Source organism: Typopeltis vanoorti, chromosome 4 (assembly GCF_054136105.1).
Source record: "Typopeltis vanoorti isolate ZY-2024b chromosome 4, IOZ_Tvanoo_1.0, whole genome shotgun sequence".
Classification (NCBI taxonomy): domain Eukaryota; kingdom Metazoa; phylum Arthropoda; class Arachnida; order Uropygi; family Thelyphonidae; genus Typopeltis; species Typopeltis vanoorti.
In genome coordinates this window covers 94010000-94034639 of record NC_143552.1, presented here as the reverse complement: position 1 = coordinate 94034639, position 24640 = coordinate 94010000, and the positions used below count along the sequence as shown (strand labels likewise).

General features: G+C 34.5%; 1 protein-coding gene across 5 annotated transcripts in view; it reads right to left on the bottom strand.

The window, feature by feature from the left end:
* The window catches only part of LOC150107502 (focal adhesion kinase 1-like), a 496861-nt gene that overhangs the window by 257350 nt on the left and 214871 nt on the right, over nucleotides 1-24640 (bottom strand). For all 5 annotated transcript variants that reach the window (XM_090391922.1, XM_090391925.1, XM_090391923.1 and 2 more), the window contains 3 exons: nucleotides 21913-21934; nucleotides 7441-7505; nucleotides 482-529 (listed from right to left, as the gene is read on the bottom strand). In XM_090391922.1, coding sequence (XP_090248048.1) covers nucleotides 482-529; nucleotides 7441-7505; nucleotides 21913-21934 — 135 coding nt within the window. The remainder of the gene's footprint in view (nucleotides 1-481; nucleotides 530-7440; nucleotides 7506-21912; nucleotides 21935-24640) is intronic.

Here is a 24640-nt window from a genome sequence, read left to right as displayed (position 1 = left end):
ACTGGATGTGGGATACATCTAGAACCACTAGCAGAGGCTCGCCAACATGTAAGTGATGCAGAACACTGAGATTGACTACAGTTCAATGAAGTTCAACATATACCAAGACTGGAATGGTGAAGTCAGTTCCAAGACAATTTTAGACTTTTGAATTTTATCTAATACAGGTTTTTTTTTTTTTAATCTAAAGAATATCTAGAGTTCTTTTTTTAGATCCCATGCCCACACTATAGTACTACATAACAATGGACTAATGAACTACAGCTTATAAAAATATTACAGTTGATTCTCGTTATAGCAAAAATTGTAGGTACCCCAGGAATAGTCTGTTATAGTAGATAATTTACTACAGTCAATTTCTTTTAGTACAGCATTTGTACCTACAGGGCTTTGGTTGGGTCTTTTCAGTAGTTTGTTATAGCAAGCAAGTTTGTTATATTGGTGGTTGACTGTACATTTTAATTTATGTAAAACAACTTACTTGCTGGTGTTGAATAATCTCCTTCTTCAACGATTTCAGCATAATCTTCTAAATAAAATTTAAAAAAATTAATTTAATAAAATTTAAATTTCTGGGATATTAATTTAACAATAAAATTTATATATTTAAAATTGTTCCATATCAAATTAAAGAGATAAGACTAATAACAGTGGCAGCAGAAGGGTAAGAATTTTCTGATGTTACTAAGGTAAGAGAGCATAACATATTTTAAACAAAGTTTGCATTAGCCAGGTAAAATTTCTTTGAAGATAAAGTGAAAAAGAAGTTTTCACTACTGAAAGAAACATTTTAGGTACTGGTTGTCATACTATCTGTTAAAGATTTATATGTTCTCAAAACACCAATAAGTCAATTTTTTAAAAAAAATTGGTGGTCTGGTGGTGATGACATTTATCTGAACGCAAGTGGGTCCATTAGTATTTAGAAGGTAATCGCAACTAAACCAACTCTAAATTTAACAAACTGAACTACATAAATTAATAACTTTACAAATCATGTACTTTACAAGTCTTAGATTAAAGATACCAAGAAATTATATATAATTGGTTTAATCACCTTACCGGTCATTATGGATCAAATACATATCCTCACATGCTTCGTATCCATCATATATTTCAATGTAATATCAATGGTATTACAATTTTAATATGCACTTTGCATCCATGATAACCTTGACGTCTTGGTCGGTAGCGTGGTTAATCCTTTATCCAAGTGTAAGCAAACAAAGTTTACTCCCGAAGTATTTTCAGAACTGGGACAACTCATAAGTAAGCTAAGACTTCACATTACTTGCCTTAGTATCCCATAATGCAAAGCACATCTCCTTGCGGACACGTATAATGCTATGCATTATGAGAAGGATCATCACCACCCAGACCCAGAGGTGATACTAAGGTTGAAGTAATGCAGAAGTCATATTTTCATATACGAGTTGCCAAAAGGTGTCACACATTATTAAATTACTCTGGATTAGAGAAAGTTGTTGGAAGTTTTTTCACTTGGTTATAGTACATATTAAAGATTCCAAGAAATTATATACTTTGTTTAATCCTTTATCCAAGTGTAAGCAAACCAGTCCTGAAAATACTTCAGGATAATATGGATAAAGGATTAAACCAAGTATATAATTTCTTGGTATCTTTAATTTATAGTATAACCAAGTGAAAAAACTTCCAACAACTTTCTCTAATCCAGAGTAATTTAATAATAAGATGCGACACCTTTTGGCAACTCTAAGTCATATGAAAATATCACTTCTGCATTACTTCAACCTTAGTATCACCTCTGGGTCTGGCTCCCACTGAAGAGACATCGATAAAGGTCAAAACCGGTCTGGGTAGTGACCCTTCCCATAATGCATAGCATTATACATATCCGCAAGGAGATGTGCTTTACATTATGGGATACTAAGGCAAGTGATGTGAAGTCTTAGCTTCCTTATATGAGCTGTCCCAAGTTTACGTCTGAAAATACTTCAGACGTAAACTTTGTTTGCTGACGCTTGGATTAAACCAAGTATATAATTTCTTGGTATCTTCAATTTACATTATATATAACCAAATGAAAAAAAAACTTCTATGAGTCTAGAATCAGACTCAAGGAATTCATGTTTAGAGCTGTTCATTCCTGCTCTGACCATGATTTCCTCCTGTAATCCTATATATCATACACATACTGGTCAATGAATTAGAAACTTTTATGCAGATTTATGTAAATGTCACTACACAGTGTACATGCAAAATACTTGGTTGAGTGAGTCACGTGTTCTAAGCAACTATTTAAGAATGCTGGTCAGTAATCGTCAACAGTGTTGATCACAATGGGAAAAACAAAGGATCTGTTGGAGCTTGATAAAGAGATTATTGTGGGTGCCTGTTTGGCGAGAGCCACGATTTTGTATACAGCAGAGCTGACTGGATTCTCAAAAGGTGAGATGTTTTGGGTGTTTAATCAGTTGAGGGAAAACCCCACATTGCTTCTCTACAGAGGAGCCCCATATCTCACCAAACTATGCACAGAGAATTGAAGGGGGAATGGTACTGGCAGTCACAAGCTTATAAGAAAACTACTGATTAATGCAAAGAATCAGAAAGTTTGTCTACAATGGTGTTAGGAACACAATGACTGGACACCAGAAGACTGGAAAACAGTCATGTGGTCCAACGAGTTACAGTACACCCTGTTCTGTACTGACAATACAGAGTTTGACTTTAGCCCCATGAAGCAATGAACCTAGCTTGCCTGGTAAACATGACTTATGGTTCTGGAGTGGTGTCATGATGTGGCCAACGTTCTGTTGGTATGGATCAAGTGCCCTGACATTACTAGAAGGTCAGGTGTCCTCCAAGGAACATCTGATCATTGTTGCCAATCAAGTCCATCCTGCAATGTTGACTTTTTATCCAGCAGGTGACGGTTGTTTCATGGATGACAATGCTATTGTCCATCACTCAAGAATGGTTCAGCAAACATGACAGCAACTTTCACTGTCTTCCCTGGCCGTCATAAAGCCTAGATATGAACCCCACTGAGAATGTATGGCTCACGTTAGAAAAACAGACTGGGAGCAAGTCCTCTTCCATCAAATCTGTGCCAGTTAAAGGACTGTATGGTGAATGTCTGGAATGTTGTAGACAGATACAATCTAATATCTTGTGGAATCTATGCCAAACCACATATGCGCTGTAATTTGGGCTAAAGGAGGTCCAACACAATATTAAATAAAAGTTTCTAATTCAGTGACCAGCATGTGTATTAATGAAACTAGCTGTCGATTTAGCAGCTAACAGAAGTGAAAACTCAAGTTCTTTAAATAATCCAAAATTTAAATAATTTGTTACCATAGTAACAAGCACCTCAGAATTTTTAGTATTATACCAAGTGCCTAACACACAAACAATCAACTAATCCTGTGGATAATCCTCATCATCCAAGTCATCAAAAGTCAGCTACCTTTTATCTAAATTGTTATCAAAATTATCAACCTCGACATATGAAGATGAATAACAATTCGTCACTTTCTATTCCAAAACACTAATCTTCTATCAACCTGCTACTTTCTCAGAGTCAAAACCTCTGTCCCCAAAGAATTCTCTTCACATTTAATGATGGGAATTGTTTAATCATATAGACATGTTCAAATAATCTGTCATTGGATAATTTTCACTGATTTTGCTATCCAAAGCTTACAAAGGTACATGGCACTGTATCAGTGTTATCCCTTGCTTTAATTCAAGCATTTCTAAACAGTAATTACAAATAAACCAAATATTACTTGTTTGAATTTCATCATTAGAAATCAATCTCTTCTCTTATCAACAGAATATGAAAAAGCATTTGACAATTTTTTTTTATATATTTTATTTTTACAAGACATTTTGTGATAGCAAAATTTTTGGATGTGGTTGCGAGACATAATTTAACCAATGAATTCAAATGGCAAGCCATTGTAAGACTAGAAGCCAACCAAAGTCAGCCAGATGGTTGTACATGACTCATTCTGTGATTCACAACTGTGGAACCAATTCCAGAAGTTACAAACAGCATCCCAGAGATACACTGAAAGAAAACTATGGCTACATAGTGTTCTTTCAGAAAATTACTATGGCTACAACTGCAGTAGATGACTAATATCTTCAATTATTTATCTGCTTGCCAACACAGAAGTGCTTTGCCAAATCATATATGATCTGACCTTGCATCAGCTACAGGGATATTAAATATCCCTGTAGCTGCACAGAAGACTTCAGGAAAGTGGTCACAGTATGCTAAGTGACTGATAATCCTATCCCTATGCCACAGGAAAGAACATTTAAATGTGCTAGGCTCCGTGTCAATTCTACTCAAGACCAATTGGGTCAATACCGTTTACAGATGAGTCTTAATTTGCTCTCCAAAGCAATACCAGGTGTGCTCTGATCTGGCAGGGAAACATTATCATTCCTCTAATATCTGTGAAAGGAACACATGATGGAGGTAGTGTGACAGTTTGGGGAGGCACTGGCCTGTATGTGCTTCCTAATAGAACAATAAATGCTTCAACTTACAGAGATGAGGTCCTGGACCTCTATGTTTGCCAATAAGCGAGTGCATTAAGGGAGTACATTTATCCTACAAGACAACACTCATCCTCATCAAGTGAAGCTCATAGTTCAATATTTTCAAGAAGAGACCATCATGCAAATGGACTGGCTGGCCAGGTCTCCACTTTAAGCTCTCAATTTCCACACACACTCTCCAAAACCTTGAAGGAACTTTCATCTTTACATGAACAGTGATTGTTATTACCAACTGAGCTCCTGAACACCATCATAAATGATATGAAACGATGTGAGCACTGTATTACTGTGAGGGTGACCACATCCCTTACTGAGGCACTCTGACTATCTCATTTTGACCTCTAGTTTTTGACCATTGTCTTCACATACCCATTTGTTACAGAAGTGAACTATTTATTTGCAGTTCTTGTTGAATATTTCTCTCACATCTCATATTTCTTTTCACTGAATCACATAAAAATTCATCATATGGTTTTTGAGTAGTTGTGATTTTTCTCTTTGTTCTTTAATTTATGGAAAACCAGTGTATATAGCAAGGAAATGTAAAGGTGAGTTGTCTCTTTTCACAAACATAATATGACACACACTAATGGCCTTTTGGATAGCTGAGTAGATAACAGTCTCCAACCAACGGTCGATGGTTTCAATTCCCACGATAGTGAGATACGGATGTTTGCTGAGAGAGAGAGAGAGAGAGAGAGAGACAGAGAGATGAATTTCATTACCTAGTGTGTGAGATCAATACCATACTCACTAGAAGCTTGAGGTAGATGAAAAAGTTCTATATTTTTATCTTTAAAGCCAGAGTTCGTCGATTATGTAAAAAAAAAAAACTTATCCCAGCCACTAATGCATTCTAGGTTTACAATCTTTCCATGGAATGGAAAGTAAGATACTAAGATACTAAGGAAAGTGATCAGAGCTTATTCCACCTTTACCACAAGTTGCCTCAGACTTGAAAATACTTCAGGCGCAAACTTGACTTACCTGCTTATTTGATGTATAATATACCCAAGGTAAAAAACTTTCTAAAAATGTACTTTATGTAGAAAGTCTCGGCAAAAACAAAATTTTACAAAAATCATGCCCCCAGATTATTTTAATCACTTCTAGATTTCAAGGAGCTGAATATGAACAGAACAATGAAAATGCAAAATTGGCTATAGTTTATGAGAGATCCACAATACATACTTATCACATATAACGGTAAATGTTTGCTTCGATGCCGACATGACTTCGCCTGTCACTTCACTGTACAGTACTGCTTCTCCTTTGTATGCAAGCTCTCTACATTCTGTCCTCATAAAATACTATAATATATCCTTCGCATTCTATGACTATATCATCCTCAGTCAACCAAGTCTCACTAGCACCTATAATTTTTGGCAAAATTAAGCTAATCAATGACAAAAGAACTCATTGCTCTTATTCACCAATCTATGTGGCCTGTTACAGTCTGGACTTAAGTCTAACAGACTAGGAGAAGGTAAACTCCAAGAATTAAAAACTTTGGTGCTCCAGGTTAGGAGGGGAGTGGGGTTGAGCAAAGAGCTGGCACCCCTTTCTTGTAAAAAAAAAATTATTGCTACATATTCCCAAAGAAAAATGGAAATGGTCAAAAATTTATGGGGCTCTATGTTCTGGGAAGGTGCCAAATGGAGTGGAAAGAGGATAAAACATTCCCACTGCATAAAGGATGCTCCAGGACAGAGGTAACAAATTATAAGCCAACCAGTATCTCAGGAGTGGTGGTTAAGATATTGGAGAAGTTGGTAAAAGGCAGAATTCAGTACTGGATGGACAGGAATATAATACTTTATAAGGGGCAAAATGGGTCTGTGAAAGACTGATCTTGCCTTAGTAGATTCCCCTCCCCCTGCCATTCATGAGATAATAAACCTAGTAGATTCCCCTCCCCCTGCCATTCATGAGATAATAAACCTACAATCTTTGGTGGTATAAATATATTCCAAACAATGGCTCCTCAGTATCTAAATAAGTTTTGTCTTTCACTATTGTTTTTAACAGTAAAGTGTGAATCACAAATCTGACTGAAAAACAACTGAATACTGTTCTCATATTTGGGATAGTACCCTCAATAAGAGCTCAGTAAAAATATCTGACTGGGTGCAGATGAGAATAAGATTGTTAATGACCTGTCTCACCAATTCTCTATACTTCCTTTAACAGAGTTTTACTTCTTGCATTTTCTACAAAAAAAATATTACCAGTCATGTTCATCAGAATTGGAAGTGACAATTCCTCCACTTTCCTCTAAATTCCTGTTAAAACATGTGCAGCAGCTCTTTCACAGTTCAAATGCAGACTCTGAGAAGAATTCCCCCCCCCCCCCATCATTCAGTGCCTTTTGAGCAGTATTTCCTGCTAATATTTCTGCAAAAAAACACCTTTCTGCATATAAATGGTATTAAATGTTAAACAACTTCTTGAGCACAAGATTATCATTAAAAAAGAAAAGTAGTCAAATCGCTACACTGACATTACTGGTATATATTGTTTTGATGATTGGTCACTTCTGCTATGCATGCAGAAAAACCAATGTCAGTTTATGTTGATGGCAATCTTCATATTTCTGTATTTATTTATTTAAATTCATAAAGTACAACATCTAAAATACTTCAGAAGATAAAAAAAAAATGGCACCTGTAACTGCATGATACCATAATCAGCCAATATTGAGTATGGGATCATGCAAATAGAGAAATTTAAAAGAGGAGCATTAAGAGCATGCATTATTTCAGCTATAAAAAAATAAAAATAAATTAAGCTTTAGCAGTGTAAAATAGCACACGATATACTTAATTGGTGTACTGTCTAAAACATTTTAATCAAAATCAGAATATCGTATCCATAATATACCTGTAAATAATAATTCTTTTTTATTCTTTGGGCTACTAGGAACAGATTTTCGTGTTGATCCATGTCTACAAAGAATAAAAACAGCAAGTTACCTTAACAGAAATTGAAATTTTATCGATATATATATATATATATACTACTGTATTCAGAGAACAGTCTTCATGTGATTGTATGAAAAAAGTGAATGAGTAAAACATATTATGGATTGTGGTTGACCTTTTGTGCAAAAACTAAAAATAATAACAGCAAAAAAATAAATTTCATTTCCTACATACTTCAAACTTTTTTATTATTCTTCTTCTTCTTCTACTACGCGTTATTCCCGCTTCCCATGCAGGGTCCGCGTGTTACTTTAGATGCGACTTCTTGTTAGTACTACTCCCAACCGACCTGTCGCCTGGTCTGCCGCTGGGGGGGGGGATATATTTTTGACTGTAGAGGCGTATGTTCATAGGGCCGGTTTGCCTGTTTGCGGGATGAAAAACGCCAGATAAACTGGCGGAAAAAACCCTACTGACCACGCCCAAGACCAGCTAACTTGGCTATGCCTGAGGAAGATCCTCAAATTCCTCACGTCTACAACGGGAATCGAACCTGGGACACTCCTTCCCCAGGCATATGGTTGCGAAGCGCAAAGCCACTAGGCTAACCGCGCGGTGCTTCAAACTTTTTTATTGCATTCCCTAAAACCTTCATTAATTTACACTTATGTCATTATTACATTCTTTTTATGACCCTTGGCTCACATCTATACCTATAAGGATATGTTAAGACCACATTCACAATCAGATAGGCATGTTGTATAGGTTCACAACCTTTTGTAAACCTATAGCACACACTAACAAAAATGGACTGACAAAAAAGTATCACCAATTATATATACTATATATATATACAGGGTGTCCCAAAATTCACGCAAGAAGTAATTTTGATAGAAAACACAGGTTTTTAATTAAAAATTATAATTTCTTATTCATTCATAAAGTATACAAAGTATAGGGTTATGCATGGAATGGCATATCGGGTAAATGGCCTCCACGGCTTTGCTGGCACATACGCACTCTTTTGTCGAAATTTTTCATGACCGTTTTGCAAAATGCGGCTGAATTTCGTTGGTACAGTGCTCAATTTCCTCCTTCAAGGTGTGGGTGGTCGTGGGCTTGTTGGCATAAACTTTAGACTTCAAAAAACCCCAAAGAAAAAAGTCCAACGCCGTTAAGTCAAATGATCTGGGCGGCCAATTCTGATCACTAAAATGGGAAATTACATGACCAGGAAATGACTCGTGCAGTAATTGAATTGTTTCTCGGGCTGTATGGGCACCGTCTTGTTGAAACCACATGTCGTCCACATCCATATCTTGCAATTTAGGCACAAAAAACTGGATTATCATGTCGCGACAGCGAGCACCATTAACTGTTATTGCCTTACCAGCCGCATTTTCGAAGAAGAATGGACTGATGATGCCTCCAGCCCAAAATCCGCACCAAACAGTGACACGTTGTGGATGCATTTGTTTCTCAACAATCACTTGTGGATTTTCTGAACCCCAAATGCGACAATTTTGTCGATTAACGAAGCCATCAAGATGAAAATGAGCCTCATCGCTGAAGATGATTTTGTTCGAAAAATAAGCATCCACTTGTTGTTCCATAATCCATTCAACGAACTCTCTTCGCTGTGTGTGTGTGTGGTCAGTAGGCTTCAGTTCTTGAGTCAATTGAACTTTGTAAGCATAAAGATGCAAATCTTTCGTGAGAATACGCTGTAGAGAGCTTCTCGAAATGCCCAATTCAAGACCACGGTGCCGAATTGATGTTCCTGGACTCTCAGCAACACTCTCACGAACTGCTTCGATGTTTTCTGTTGAACGACTTGTTGAAGGATGGCCAGAGTGTATAAGATCACTAATTGATCCAGTTTCCTTGAATTTTTTAATTAATCTTTTCACAGTTGATGAAGTTAAATCACTATTCCACCATATTTTGTACGAAAATTGTGAACTGTAGCTGCCAAACCTTCATTATTTTTAAAATATTGCTCAACAATGAAAATGCGTTGTTCTTTCGTGTAGCGCTCCATTTTTAATAACCCTGAACTGTCAGCTGTCACGCTGTCTTTTTTTTTTCTTGTTGGCAACACCACACAAATGGCACTAAATTTAAATCTTGCGTGAATTTTGGGACACCCTTTATATATGTTACTGTGAAAGACCAATATCTGGCAAATGTCGATATTCTCCGGTGAATGTCAGCATTCACATAGTCGCTTGGTGTATGTACGAAATTGCTAAATATCATTATTTCTCACTTACACTGGCAGATGTCGACATTCAGCATGCACTGATGGTGAATGTTGAATAAAAATATTTTTATTACGTTAAGACAAAAATGCAACTTTTTAATATATGATATATGCCAAATAGGAGAAAGCTTAAGTAACAGCACATGTAAATAAACTGTTGAACCTAAAACAAACAGTACATTCTAAATCAGAAAAGAAAATAATACCAATAATAAACTTACACATAAATGATGTGATTAACGTTACACAATCTTATTTATTACAACAACTTAAACTGTTATGACACTTCGAATTGCACAAGAGTCCCTTGCTTTTACAACTGCATTTAGTTGTGAACACTTCTTTTTGCAATTACAGCGTGTATAGCCTTGCCATCCACTTCTCAAATTAGTTGCAGCTGCTTCTCTCAGCGACATTTCTTGAGAAGAAATCTCATCTATGGAAAGTAACTTTTCTTTACAAATTACGAACTGATTATGGGTATAAAGCTGCTTGAGGGTACCATTTTTATTTGCTAATTTATAAAAGTCGGAGTCTTCTATTCCAACAACAACAACCACCAACACATTTCAGGCATCTGTATGACCACGGTTGACATCAGGGACTTGTATTCGTACGGTATCACCAATTTGAGCAGGAGGAAATTTTCTTTTTGAGGCTCGTAACATTTTCGTTGCTTGCAGTAGAAGATTGCCACGTGAGCTCGTTCGCGGCAGAGGTGTCGTTTCGAATGTATAATAATATAACCAAATACGTCGGCGAAAGAAGGACATATTTGGTATGTGTCGACATTCACCGGAGAATACTGACATTCTCTACTTTCAGTCTTTCACGGTAACATATATATATATATATATATAAAGGGTGTTCGGGATAAATTTGACATATTTATAATTAATTATATTTTTCCGTAAGTTACATGTATTAACACACACTTCTCTTCATTTAAAAGTTTGGACCCTTCTTCATTCATATACAAGATGTCAGAAAGGATGGATAGCTGGAACCCACCTGAATCATGGAAGAGAATAACTTGAATCATGATGATTCGTGCCCGCCATCAAAATAAGGATATTACGACTGCTGCCCAATGCTCCCTGAATACAGTAAAAACAATCAGGCATGAACTAGAGACTTGCAATGGTGACTACGAGGATGTAGCAAGAAGAAAGATCCCTAGCAGACGATCTGATTGCGTTCGTACAGCAGAATTCCTCGCAAATCTGCAGGAACAGGTGTTGAAGAACCCTGGCATTGGAATTCGGGCTTTGTTCGTGGAGTTGCTAACTGTAGTCAAGCCCTGGATAACAAGGGTAGCCAATGGTAGGCCGTATGTATGGCAGCAGGATTCGGCCCCTTGCCACACCTCTGGAAAAGTCAAAAATGGTTGTCTGAAAATTTCTACGACTTCACCAGTCCAAATGTTTGGCCTCCAAACTCCCCAGACCTTAACCCCATGGTTTATTTTGTATGGGGCCCAGTTGAAAAAGACACCAATCGCACTTCCAGTAATACAAAAGCCCAGTTAATGGATAAAATTAAAACAGTTTTTGCGGCCCTTCCCAGGGAGACTGTAGCATCAGCTTGTTCGAGGTTCCGAAGCAGAATTGAAGCTGTGATCGATGCTAATGGTGGTTATTTTGAGTAAATCTTGTTGATAGTATTGTAATTAACTCTGCCTGTAATGTTTTTTTGTCAATTCATTAAATTTAATAGATACAAAGAAGATTTTCTTTTTCCTTACGAAACTGTCAAATTTATCCCGAACACCCTGTATATACTTACATGCCTCCTCTCATCACTTCCATCTGCAGAAACTCAGAATCATCACCACTCTGGCTCATTGGCAAGATCTCTAATTTCAGAAGAAGATCTTCAAATCGAATTTAACCACCTCAAGAGTACTTTCTTAAACAACAGCTACTCATCCCTGTAGCATTTCTAACCATCTATAACGTCTCCAACCTCAGCAAGAAAATAACTAATCCTATTGCACACATTTCACTACCATATGCGAGTTCTCTATCATCCAAATTGGCGAAAATTATGAAATTTAATATTAGAACTTGCTTCACTACCCTACCAAAACTTCATTCTTTCCTGAGTCAACCCAAGCCAAAACATCAACTCCAGTTCCCAGGAATATATAAAATGATCTGTAGTTGCAGGAAGGCGTATTATTGGCAAACTGATAAGTCTGTCTCACTACTACTCTAAGGGCATCAACGTGATATCTTTTACAATAGAACTCATTCAAGCACCCTCTCCAGTCATGTCCTTTTCTCTGCCAACTCTAATTTAGAAGAACGTCAACACCAGATAGACTGGAATCTTACTACAAATATCCATAAATGCCCCGATGAACTAGAAAGATGCATTTTAGAATTCAAATAAAGTTCTGGACCCTCGCACATGAACAGTAATTCAATTCTGGTGTTTCGAGATAGTTCCCACTCACTAACATCTCATGCTAGACCTGCCACGTGGATGCCGGTCCAAACTTGACAAACAAAAAGACAAAAACTTTAATTAGAACACAACTCGTTTTCATCGGAATGCAGACTTCTTCAGGTGTACATACTATCACAAAAAAAAACTGGAAAATTAGCAAGATAAAAAAGTGAACTTATCACATAAGTTAGGAATAAATTCACTTTTTTATCTTGCTAATTTTCCAGTTTTTTTGTGATAGTATGTACACCTGAAGAAGTCTGCATTCCGATGAAAACTAGTTGTGTTCTAATTAAAGTTTTTGTCTTTTCTCGATGTTTCTAGTCAGTAAAATTCGAATATAAAAATGTATATATATATATAATATAATATATACATATATAATATATAGACATATACACACACATCTCTCAAAAACAAGCAGGAGGACTTCCATAAAATTCATAATTACTAGAAGACAGACATCATAAAGCTGCTGATGAAAACAAATTAATTTTACTTCTGGATTACACTTTTTGTTTAACTCATGTTTAAACAAGAAGTTAAACCTGCAGAACAAATACCCTACTAGAATAAGAACACTGAACACCTAGTACAGGAATATTTATCAAGTATAATCAAAACAGTAACAAAAATAGACATGAATTATGAACATAGTATATTAATACGATATGGAATCCTACAAGATATAATTTATCACCCATGCTTTCTAGCATATACATAAATGACATTCATAACTTAGCCATACAGACATAGATATATCAATATGCAGTATCACTACAGTACTGATGACACATACAGATACAGACACTATCGTCTTCAAAGACAAAAGCTAAATGCACTATCGGCTTATTTCTACTTATTAATAATCCAATCATAAACATTGAAATATGAATGTTAATTATAAAGAACCTTAAAATTACACATCCTTTGCCTGCTACACCATTTCACACATTATACTACTGGCACATATTATAGCAAATGTCATTCTGAAGCCATGTTTATATATGGTTTCAGAAACCAAATGCCATTCTGTAGTCTGCTAAATATCCAGGCATTCAGATAGATTGCCTTACATGGATCTCACATATACAGAATATGTGGATACTAAACACATCTGGAAAAAAATTATTCTGAACAAAAGTAATGACACTAACTAAAAACAGATCATTATTATGGAACTTGTAAATAAAAAAACTAAGATTATGATATAATAATCCACAGAAATAATGCAAATGATCATGTATCAAAATCAGAAATTACACAATGGTTGTTTTAATCGTGCTTGGATACCTTAACATATATCAGCCTATAACTGAACTCTGACTTTATAGCTACACACAGACAGATCTTGTGCATAAAAAATCTAAGGAACTATTTACTAATATTAAACAATTATTTCAATAACACTTAACATAACAAGAGATGTCCATGCAGTTAGCCTAGTGGCTATGTGCTTCACAACCATGTGCCTGGGGAAGAAATGCTGTAGGTTCAATCCCCGTCGATGATGTGAGGAGCTTAAGGATCTCCCTCAGCCATAGACAAGTTAGCCAGTCTTGGGTGTGGACAGCAAGGTTCCCCCCTCTACCCACTTTATCTGGGTTTTTCATCCCACAAGCAGGCAAACCGGCCCCGTGAACACACACGGATACAGTCAGGAAGACAATCCCTCCAACCATAGGTCTGAATTGTCAGCTATGCTGGTCCCGAGCCCAGATAAAAATGGGGGGGGGATTGAGGTGTGCCGTACCCCCCCGTAAAAGGGGCTCATTGAATCACCATACGAAATGAATAAATGAATAACAAGAGATACCTACCATATTAAATAACCTATTACAACCTGCTACTCAATGACCTGCACAACTTAGAAAACTGAAAAAGCTACAAAGTATTAAAACACAGATAATTGTGGAATAGCACAAAGAGCACACACAGTGCAAAAGCAGAAATCACAACAAACGAGCTCAACATTGTGTAAGTCGGCATTGTATTTTTTCTAGTCAAAAAATGTTTTTATGAGATCAACAGTTTTGCTGTTTCTATGAATAGCCATTCAGGATTTTGGTTATAAAATCATAAAGTACAACTGTGAATATATAATTTATAAAAAATTATATGCAGTCAAATCTCAGTATAATAAATTCTATCATAACAAACTATAAAAATCAGTCCTGAATGAAGGCACATAGGCATGTTGAGTGTGAAACTTACTATACAGAGTTTAGTTGCGGCGATGAGATATAAAATTAGATCCTTCGTTGTTATTTTTCTATATCAAATCTCTAGTTATGTGTTTTAGGTGTGCAAGAAGTTTTTCCAGTGGTTGGTGTCAACAACATGGTTAAGGTCACTTGGTTGCAGGTCAGCAAAAATTTGTGCACTTTTAGGTAACTCAAATATGTGATCAGGCAATGAATATAATCAATCTTTGGTTTCTTTTAGCCAGAATCAAAAGACTTTGATTAACTTTGTAGTTTTGTTATGTGCTCTGAACATGAAATCTTTTTTCTCACTTTTCACAGGTGTTCTTCTTGTTGTAATTTTTTTTTTTAATGGGTTTTGCATTTTTTGGATAACCCTATTGACTTATCAGGAATGGTAATCTACAACATTCCATGTGTCAGATGTCAAGTCACCAAAGCTAATAGTGACTGATTATTAAAATTTTCCAGTATCTCAAGTTATCATGTCATCTGGCTCTCTCTCTATATATATTCACTCAATGAGTTCCCCTAATATTCTTGTAGCCTTTTTTTTAGGATGAAAGTCCCCCCCCCCCTTTCCTGATGAACTTAGGAAATGTTGTTCCTTACTTTCTATGCAATAACAAAAGAAAATAATGCAAGTGCTGATCACTGTGAGCTGCATTTTGGGAAAAATAAATAAATAATGCTAATTATCAAACTGTGCATAGCTAAACATTTTATGTGATAATTACTGTCATCCATAGTGTAATATCATTATAAAACTACTTCTGTCAGTGCAATGCTAATGTAATATAATGTTGCTAAGCAATTTTAATGTGTTCAGTGTTCATTGCACTACTTCCTATCTTCATTTTTGTTGTCTCAAGATAGGTTAAATCCTCCATGAATAACAGTTCTCCAGGTTCTTCATAGATACACACTATATCCAATATAAATGTTAATATCTTTACAATATGAAAATAAATATTCTATATATTAGAATATTTTAATTTACAATATTCTAGATCAATAAAGATTACTCTTATTTAAAAAAAAAAAAAAAAATCACTCTCACAGCTTTAGTTTGTATGGCTGTAACTTTTTATTTTGTGGGAAAAACTTTCACTTGTGAAAAACTCAGTAATAAGTCAGTTTACTCTATCTTGAATGCTGTTATAAACTATCTTGAAATTCTCCAAAAAAATTAAACTTACTCAAGGCAAATCTTGGGATTTCTTTCCAGAATAAAATGCTGACTTGCCATTATAATCTTGAGTGTCATATGCATTTTGATTCTCCAATGCATGACTGTTCTGCAAGACGAAAAACCAACTTTTTGGAAGAAAAATCTCTGCCACATTCATACGAGACTGGCTAAATCAACTTCAGTTGTAAAATCCAGAATAGTAATTTCTGTTTTCTGAGACTATTCACACTAATCCTCCCTGTGCTCAGGATTACAATGACAAGCCAATATTCCAACTAAAGAATAAAGGAATATTCCTTCAAGAATGAAAGCACCATCTTTCTAAAATAGCATCTCAGGATCTTTGAATGGTGGCTTTAAATTTTCTTAAACAATTTCAGGGCAATGTATACCTATGCTTATTATTATTCAAGATCAGTAAACTGACTTCTTACTAAAACAAGATAGTGGTAGTAAGTTTTTTCATAAATTATATACTTGACAAGAAATTACATTCTTTTAATCCTTTACCCAAGTGTAGACAGTATGCACACAAAATATCTTCACAACTATACTATTATATATATATATATATATATATATATATATTGGCATGCATTATGGAAAAGATTACAACACAGACTAGTTTTGCCCTTTACTGAGGTGTAAAAGTGAAGGGGGGGGGGGTCATCATAGGCCTAGAGCAATATTGAAGTACAAGAGAACTAGATATTAGGAAAAGAGATAGGCAAGACAGCAAAAAGGCCACAGCTTTTTCATACTGCAATGCAGTCAAATGCTATCTTTTTCTCTTTTGCATCAGTCTCATATAACTGAACAACAAAAAGACCTAATTTGAACTACCACTCCAAGGATGATTAGCATCCAAATGCTAACAGCCTTAAAAATGAAATCGCTGCCTGCGATTGCTCTCCAATCAACCCTGTAAATGAATACAGTGAACAAAATTTGACAAGAAAGTTCGTTCCCCGTATTCTCGATGGTGAATATTAGAGGTTGTCAGGATCAGATTTCACTTTAAGACAAAAATCATGGGAATATGACAAGGATCTGTACTTTAGTTTTGTAGATCAGGAAAAGGCATATGACAAGGTGCAGAGAAAAGCTTTTCAAAATACTACAATTCTATGGGGTAAAAGAAAATAATACAGAGCAGTAGTTGTCTATATTTAAGTTGTAAGTCAGCAGTTAGAACTGATGTAAATCAGGTGTAAAACAAGGATGCACATTATCTCCACTATTAAATATCATTTATATGTATCGCATTAAGACAGGAAGTGGCATTAAACTTAGAAGTGGAGACATCAAACTTAGTTCTTTGCATTATGCAGATGATGTACTCCTAAACACACCCAGTGTACAGGATTCACTATCAAAATTGAATAACATCTGCAACAAACTTGGCATGAAAATCAGCAATAAAAAAACCAAAACTATGAAAATAGGCAAGAACCTTAAGGTGTATTTTGAATGGAAAGCCTATAGAATGAGTAAAATATTTAAGTTACTTTGGCAGTTTTTAGTGAAGACAGTAAATTAATTCTGGAATTAGACAGAAAAAACAAAAGTGGTATGGTGAGGAACCAGTTGAATAAATTTATATGGAATAAGACAGAAATTAACCAAAACACTAAACTAGCAGTATACAAGACAGTATTCAGAAACCAGTCTTAAGTTATGGATCTGACAGTTGGGTTAGAAATAAAGCACTTGATCACAGATTAGAGACTACATATATGAGAGTTCTTTGAAAAATTAGGTGCCTGAACAGATAGCATCAGTAGCAGAATCATATCAAAAATGAATACATTAGGAAGGTACTTGGCATTTGTTTGTATTCAAGAATAGTGAGAAAGGTCAATCTAAAGTGGTATGATCACAAACAGAATAGGAGAGAAAAGGTTGGCAAAACAGATGTTTGATGCCAAGATTGCAGGGAAAGGATCCAGAGGAAGACCAAGGTCTAGGTGGATTGATTCAGTCATTAAAACAGCGCTTCCCCAACCGTGGACCATTATTTTTGTTGAGGGGTTCGTGAAATAATGAAAACAAATTTAAAATGTTTTAAGACTAAGTGTTCCATGTCAAATGTGTATGTAAGATGTTAAAAATGTAATCTTTGCATTTGATTTTTGCAATATGTGTATGTTTTGTATTGAAAATAAATACAATAAATATTATAATAATATGTGTGTGTATTACAATTTTTTTTCCAATGGGGACTGTGAAATATTTCAATTTTTCCAAAGGGGACTTTGACATCCATAACTTTGGGAAGCATTACCTTAGAAGAATGAAATGTTAGATACGACAATATTGGAGTGCTGACAAGTAATACACTAATTTGGAGAAAACTTGTTGATAGGAGATTATTAATAATGTAAACTCATTTACATAGTGCTGTCACAGTAGTCTGAACACTCCTTGAACGATACCAGGAAATAGATGATTTTTATAAGTTTCCATAAATAATATTTCACTTAAGTATAAATATCAAAATTCTTTATTCATTGACACATGGTGAATAGTATTGTTGGGAGGAGAGTGTGCATTGTTTACTTTCTTCGTGTGGATACAATCCTGTCAGTTTGCACCATTAGTAAATTATCCCCTCAACTCCAAGCAGTTTAACTCTTAATTTCAAAATAAAAAGAAAACACTTGAAACTAAACTACCAATCAAAACTTGCACACACATTTGCATCCTAACTTGTCTCTTCAATTAATCTTAACTATTTTGTTCACTAAGAAACTGACTCTGTTTTTGTACAGTCTCAAAGCTGAAACATTCAGCTTTGAGATAGTTGTGGCCAAAGTGGTCACATGAGCCATAATTCAAGCAGTGTTTCTGAACCTGAACAGTTTGTCATAACTCAAGTTATACCAATACTGACACAATGTGCTACAGGCATCTTCCTATCCAATGAATGTGACCTCTCCAGAAAACCTCAAGTGAAGGTCCCAGCTGGGACCCTTGAGGTACACTTTTTATGTTGGTAATCTTACCCTTGAGGTACACTTTTTATGTTAGTAATTTTATCCTAGTTTGATATCCTGATTCAAATTTCACAGCTGCTCTCTATGTATTCCATTGGAAATGTACTTTTACCGTTCCAATTTGGCTTCCAATTATTACAGCTTTTATTGTGCTAACCTTGGAAAGTAAAATCCTGTAATAGTTTGGTCTGGTTTACATATGTTTAACCACAACTAAACACCCCACACAAGGCTTGAAGGAAAATATCTTATTGCTCCCCTACTATCTCTTCTAAAATCTTAATACTTGTCTCAACTGTTCGAATCACAGAATTTCAATCCTAATGAAATTATCCTTAGGGATACTGATACTATTATCTCGAAAACTAAAACCATTTATAAAAAGAACAGAAACCTTTCATTCATAAGACTGAAAGTATTAAAAAAAAATTATAATATAGAGACAATTCTACAATAACAGCAAATGTAGCTGAGATACAGTAAAATTGCAGTCATGATTTGGCAAATGTTCAACTGTTGCACCTCTTACCAACTCCCAACCTGAACAATATGATTGTATCAGACTACCCCGCCCCCCTCATGTGGGAAACCCTCATCCGCAGACAGCCCAGTGGCCAAGAACATCCAACCAAAGCCAACAGGTAGCATAATCATAGGACTTAAGGTCTTCCTGTATCTCTCGTTTTAATTTTTGTTACTGAAGTGTGCTGCGTGCACATGTTTAATACCATTATATTAATCCCTGAAGATGTCGATTTAACTTCGGCAAAATATAGGAAATAATTAAATATTTTATCATCATCATCAAATTCCCTAGCCATGTATAGGATATGATAGTACTACATGAAAAATTTACATCATTACTAACTTCCTATCTACAATTTTCCTCCAAATCAAATTTGAAATTGGAAGTGATCGCTATTTAGTCTTGAGCAGGATAAAATTGAATTTCATATCGAAAAGAATGACATTAAGAAAGTTTTAAAGGGAATAAAAGTTGAGCAGCTCTCAGATGTGAACTGTAGACTAAAATACACAAAGATTATTGAAGAAAAAATGAAAGAGTTTGAGAACAGGAACGAAACCTTGGAGATTCAGTGGCAAACCTTGAAGAAAACCCTGACTGATTCAGCTAGAGAGGCATGTGGTGAGGTTGTCTGCAAGGATAGAAAAATCAGAACTCCATGGTGGACACAAGAAGTTAAAGAGGCAGTGAAAGAAAAGAAGAAAGCATATCAAAAGTTCTAGGCAAATAAGTCAGCTTGTGCTCTAGACTAGAGACCACAGATATGAAAGTCCTTAGAAAAATTAGAGGCATGAATAGATGGCATCAATGGCAATATCATATTAAAAACAGGATATTAGGAAAGAACTTGACATTGTCAGCATCCAGGAATGCGTTAGCAGAGTTAATCTCAGGTGGTATGGTCACTTGAACAGAATGGGCAAGGAAAGATTAGCAATACAAGTGTTCTCTGCCAGGTTGGCAGGAAAACGACTCAGAGGAAGACCAAGATATATAGGTGGAATGATATGGTACAAAGTGCCTTAGACGAAAATTGTAGATAGGAAGTTAGTAATGATGTAAATTTTTCATGTAGTACTATCATATCCTGTACACCCCTTGAGGGTACATGTCAGGAGTTTGACGATGATGATGAATGAAAAAAGTCGGTAAAAACATGGTTAAAATGAACTAACGAGCAAAAATTGAAATAGAAACAAAATTTCCTGATCTGTATTCAATGACAAAAAACTCGAAGTTATACGAAACTAAAAAAGAGTTACATGTAAATTGTCGGTGTATATTCAGTTAAAAAAACTAACAACTAGAAAAAATTTAAACAAATTTAAATTTTTAAAAAATCGGGAAACATTTAAACGTAAAAAAATGAATTCAGCTATTTCAAAAAAAAAAAAAAAAAAAGTATCAGTTTGCATGTAGAAATTGTCGTGATAAGAATTTTTTTGATAATTTCTACAAATTTTTTTGTAAAAATTACAAATTATAATTAAAAGGGCGAGGCAGAATTTTCTTTCTTGTTCGCAAATTTAGTTATTTCAGATCTTAAAGAACAATGTCAGAAGCGATTTGGTGATTTGAACGCCAATGCTAGGGAAATAAGATTGTTTCAAAATCCATTTGACTATGTTGTTACTGATGTCCCAAGTGAACTTCAAATGGAAATTATTGAACTTCAGGCAAATGAGCATATTAAAGATAAATACAAGGAAGGAAACTTGATTGATTTTTATAAATTTTTGAACTGTGAGCAGTTCCACATATTTGAAGAAATTTGCTTATAAATTTATCTCTATTTTTGGGACAACATATCTTTGCGAACAAACCTTTTCCCGAATGAAATATATCAAGTCAAAATACAGGGCAAATTTATCTGATGAACATTTGAAATTGCTACTTGTAATTATCATTTCAAAATTTGAACCCGAGTTTAATAAGATTTTAGAAACACAAACATAGTTACATCATTCACATTAATGGTTTTATTATAATTTGTGATAAAAATATGAGAATTTGCTGATAGTGTTCATCGTCATTAATATATGATAATTTAATCTCACATACTCTGTAATCAGTTTTTATCTGCTTTCAATAAAACTCATATATCTAGTTCTAGAGTTTGTTATTACTACGGCCCGCTGAACAGTGCGGAAGTACCCAATGTGGCCCTCATGGCAAAAAGTTTGGAGACACTGGTCTAGATGGATTAATTTGGTGGGAAGTGCCATATGAAATGTTAGATATGACAATATTAAAGTGCTCGCAAGTAATAGTTGATTTGAAGGAAAATTGGTGATAGGAGATTAATAATAATGTAAGCTTAATTGTGTAGTGCTGTCATAGTAACCTGAGCACCCCTTGAGGGTACATATCTGGAAATTGATTGTGATGATTATCAAGTAATAGAGATTAATCAAAAAAAAAAAAAAATTAAACGTAAAACTGCAATAAAAAAAAGACCTCTTTACATGTCAAGGTATATATCAGTTTCCTAAAGAGAGAGAAAGAAACAGAATATAGGAAAGACAAAAATAATGCAGACAGACATAGATATTGCTTCGCAGTACTGACTTTCAAATGCAGAATTTCAAAATAAAGGGTTAAAACGTAGCATTGTTCAAAAAGAGGAAATGCAAGGAAAATTGAAGATTGTAAAGTGAAAATTACTTACTAAAGTAATTTTGTAACTTTTAGTAACTTACTAAAGTAACTAAAATTGCTTAAATGACTTCCATTATCTTTAATTGAAATCACAAAATAATGTGTTTAAATTAAAATATTAATTATTTTCAACATACGTACCTATATTTCGAGAAGTTTTCATCTGAAAATAGTCAAAACAATAGTTATAAGTATGGACAATGCAACAATATGATTGTTAATGTAAAAGGAACATTAAAACCAATTATTAAATTTTTAAAAAATGGAAAAAAAAAATCTTTTTTTTTTTTAAAGTGATGAGTTGACACAAAATCTGAGAAATACTCTCCAAGAATCAGAATGGTTGTAATTGCTTCTCTTCAGGTTAAGAAAGTGAGTGCTTTATATGATTCTTTAGTCTTTTAAACTGGAAGCCATTCTGATTTAGCAAAATTTTTCTCTACTTAATTCTATAAGGTTTGAATATCATGATCTTCAAGATACAATTTATGTACTTCATGTACATGCATATAATCCTTATATTTTGGAGGTAGACCTCCATGAACTTGTGAACAAAATGAAAAGTAGAGGGAAGAAGCCACAATCTGATCTAGTTAAATAAAGATGGAACGAAGAAACAAATTACTATTTATCTGGCCAGTTAACTGAAGTGCAACATGTCCCTTTTGATAATCTACATTGGAAAGGTAAGTTGTTCAGATAACTGAAGAGACGTTTAATTGAAGTATAATTATATGACACTGGCTGTACCAGAAGTCAGTTGATATTCAAAAGTCAGTTAACTGAAGTGTTGTTTTGAAGGTTGCATATAAATGGCAGATTTAATTTTTAGAGTTTTTAGGTTAACAAAATATTTATCATTTAATCTTACATTTATTATCTATAGGTTAAATGATACATCAGTCTTTATTAAGAATTAGTAAGCTTTAAACAGTTTATCCACAAAAATATTAAAAATCTATAAGTTCATCTGCATCTTGCATGACACTGCACTCTCACATGTACAAGAATTTTGAAGTTAAGAAAGTGGTAAAAAGTTGTTTTTAGTTATACAGAATAGAATTATTCCTAATAGGACTAAGACTGAATCTCTGAATATCATAACTATTCATTCAAATTACCTCTATGATATGAGGAGTTGTGACCCTTGGCTTTGGCTCATGGTCACTGTACTATTGTTACTGGTCCATAACCTTTTATAGGTGGGATATATTATATATATACATCTTCCCCTTACACTAAAGAAAAAATAGAACTGTCTGTACCTTATAAATAAATGTTGAAGAAAAGAAAAGGCTTGAAACTCTCTACAACAAATTCATTCTGAAGTTATCCAAGAAAGATTTTTTATAAACTGTTGTATACAGAGAAATTGCCACATGCCACAGATTTCCAATATAAGAACTTTGTTTCTTTGTGATTCTTGGGTGAAGTATGGGAATTCATCACAAGTGCAGACTGTAATAATGTCTATAAACAAAAGAAGTCTTGCTGTTCATGTTTTCGCAAAATATCCAAGGATCAGTCATTGATTTAAATGCCTTAGTTAGAAAATAAATTGATTTAAATCCATTACCTAGGGGCAGGGAAAAAAAAAAAAAAAATCTTTTTTGGTGTTTTCAGAGTCTAGTGAGGGTCTCTTTGATATATTTCTAAATAAATAATATGAGGGCATATGATAAACATGTTAGATGCATCACACAAAATTAGTTCTCATCAAAAATAAACTATTTTCTATAGTTATTTTTTAATGTGTTCCCCCCCCCCCTCCAATGCGCGCACACACACATTTTCTTGTTATCCATTCTGATGCCAAATAACTGACTTTGAAACATAGCAATGTTTATTTAATCTAAATAAAATTATTCTAACAAGAGCACTCCCAGCATTTTAATCCTTTACCTTCACCAACATGTGTGAACATGTGTAACATTTTTTGTCAAGTAATAATAAAGGTAAGTTATTTCGAGCAGAAAAATCAAAAAACGTGTCTGTTGATATAGGTATTATTGAATGTGAAAGTGGTATGTAATGAGTTCTTTGCAAGAAATAACCACTGAGCTAACAAAGCTATCCATGACATTAATTCATGATTAAAAAAAAAAAAAAAGGTTGCTAACCTATAATAACCTTTCATGGTTAGAATTTTAAAAGTAGATAAAGGATGATATCTGGAAATCCTGTTCTAAAGAACAGACATAAAACTGCTTCCAATAAGCAAGCAGCAGTCTCATGAAAGAAGTTATCTAATCTACCAAATACTCTGCAGAAAATAAGAGCTTAAAGAGTTAATAATAAACTGTTGGGAAGTTTTTGGTATTGAGACCACATTATTATGTAATTAAAGAGTTTAATAAAAATAATCAATTAAAACCTGACAAGTTTCGTAAGTCGTACGACTTACATCATCAGGAATAGTGGTGGGTAAAAGTTTTACACAACAAAAGCCTATTAGCTATTAATTACACATTAGATGTTTTTGATAACTTCACAACTGTAACATATAATTGATAAGCCAGAATACAAGTGGTAAATTCGTTACTGTATGCATATTGGAAAATTGCTAGTGGTAGCACGTGTGTTATATCCTAGGGCCATGGCAGTTAAATTTTTGATGAAAGCAGACCATACTTTATATAAAATTAAGCCTTAATTTTTATTGCATTGTGTAGGGATCCTAAGCATTTGCAGGGCTTCTTTAAATTTTCTTGTAAAACCATTCGATCGATATATAACATTTTTGTTTGTTGCCAAGGTACTTGATGGCCAGTAGTAGTTGTGTGGAATGCCAAACCTGATTTATGCTCTCTCTTTTTTTTTTTGACATCTTTTGTGTGTTCAGACATGCGGATCTCTTCCGACCTTCCTG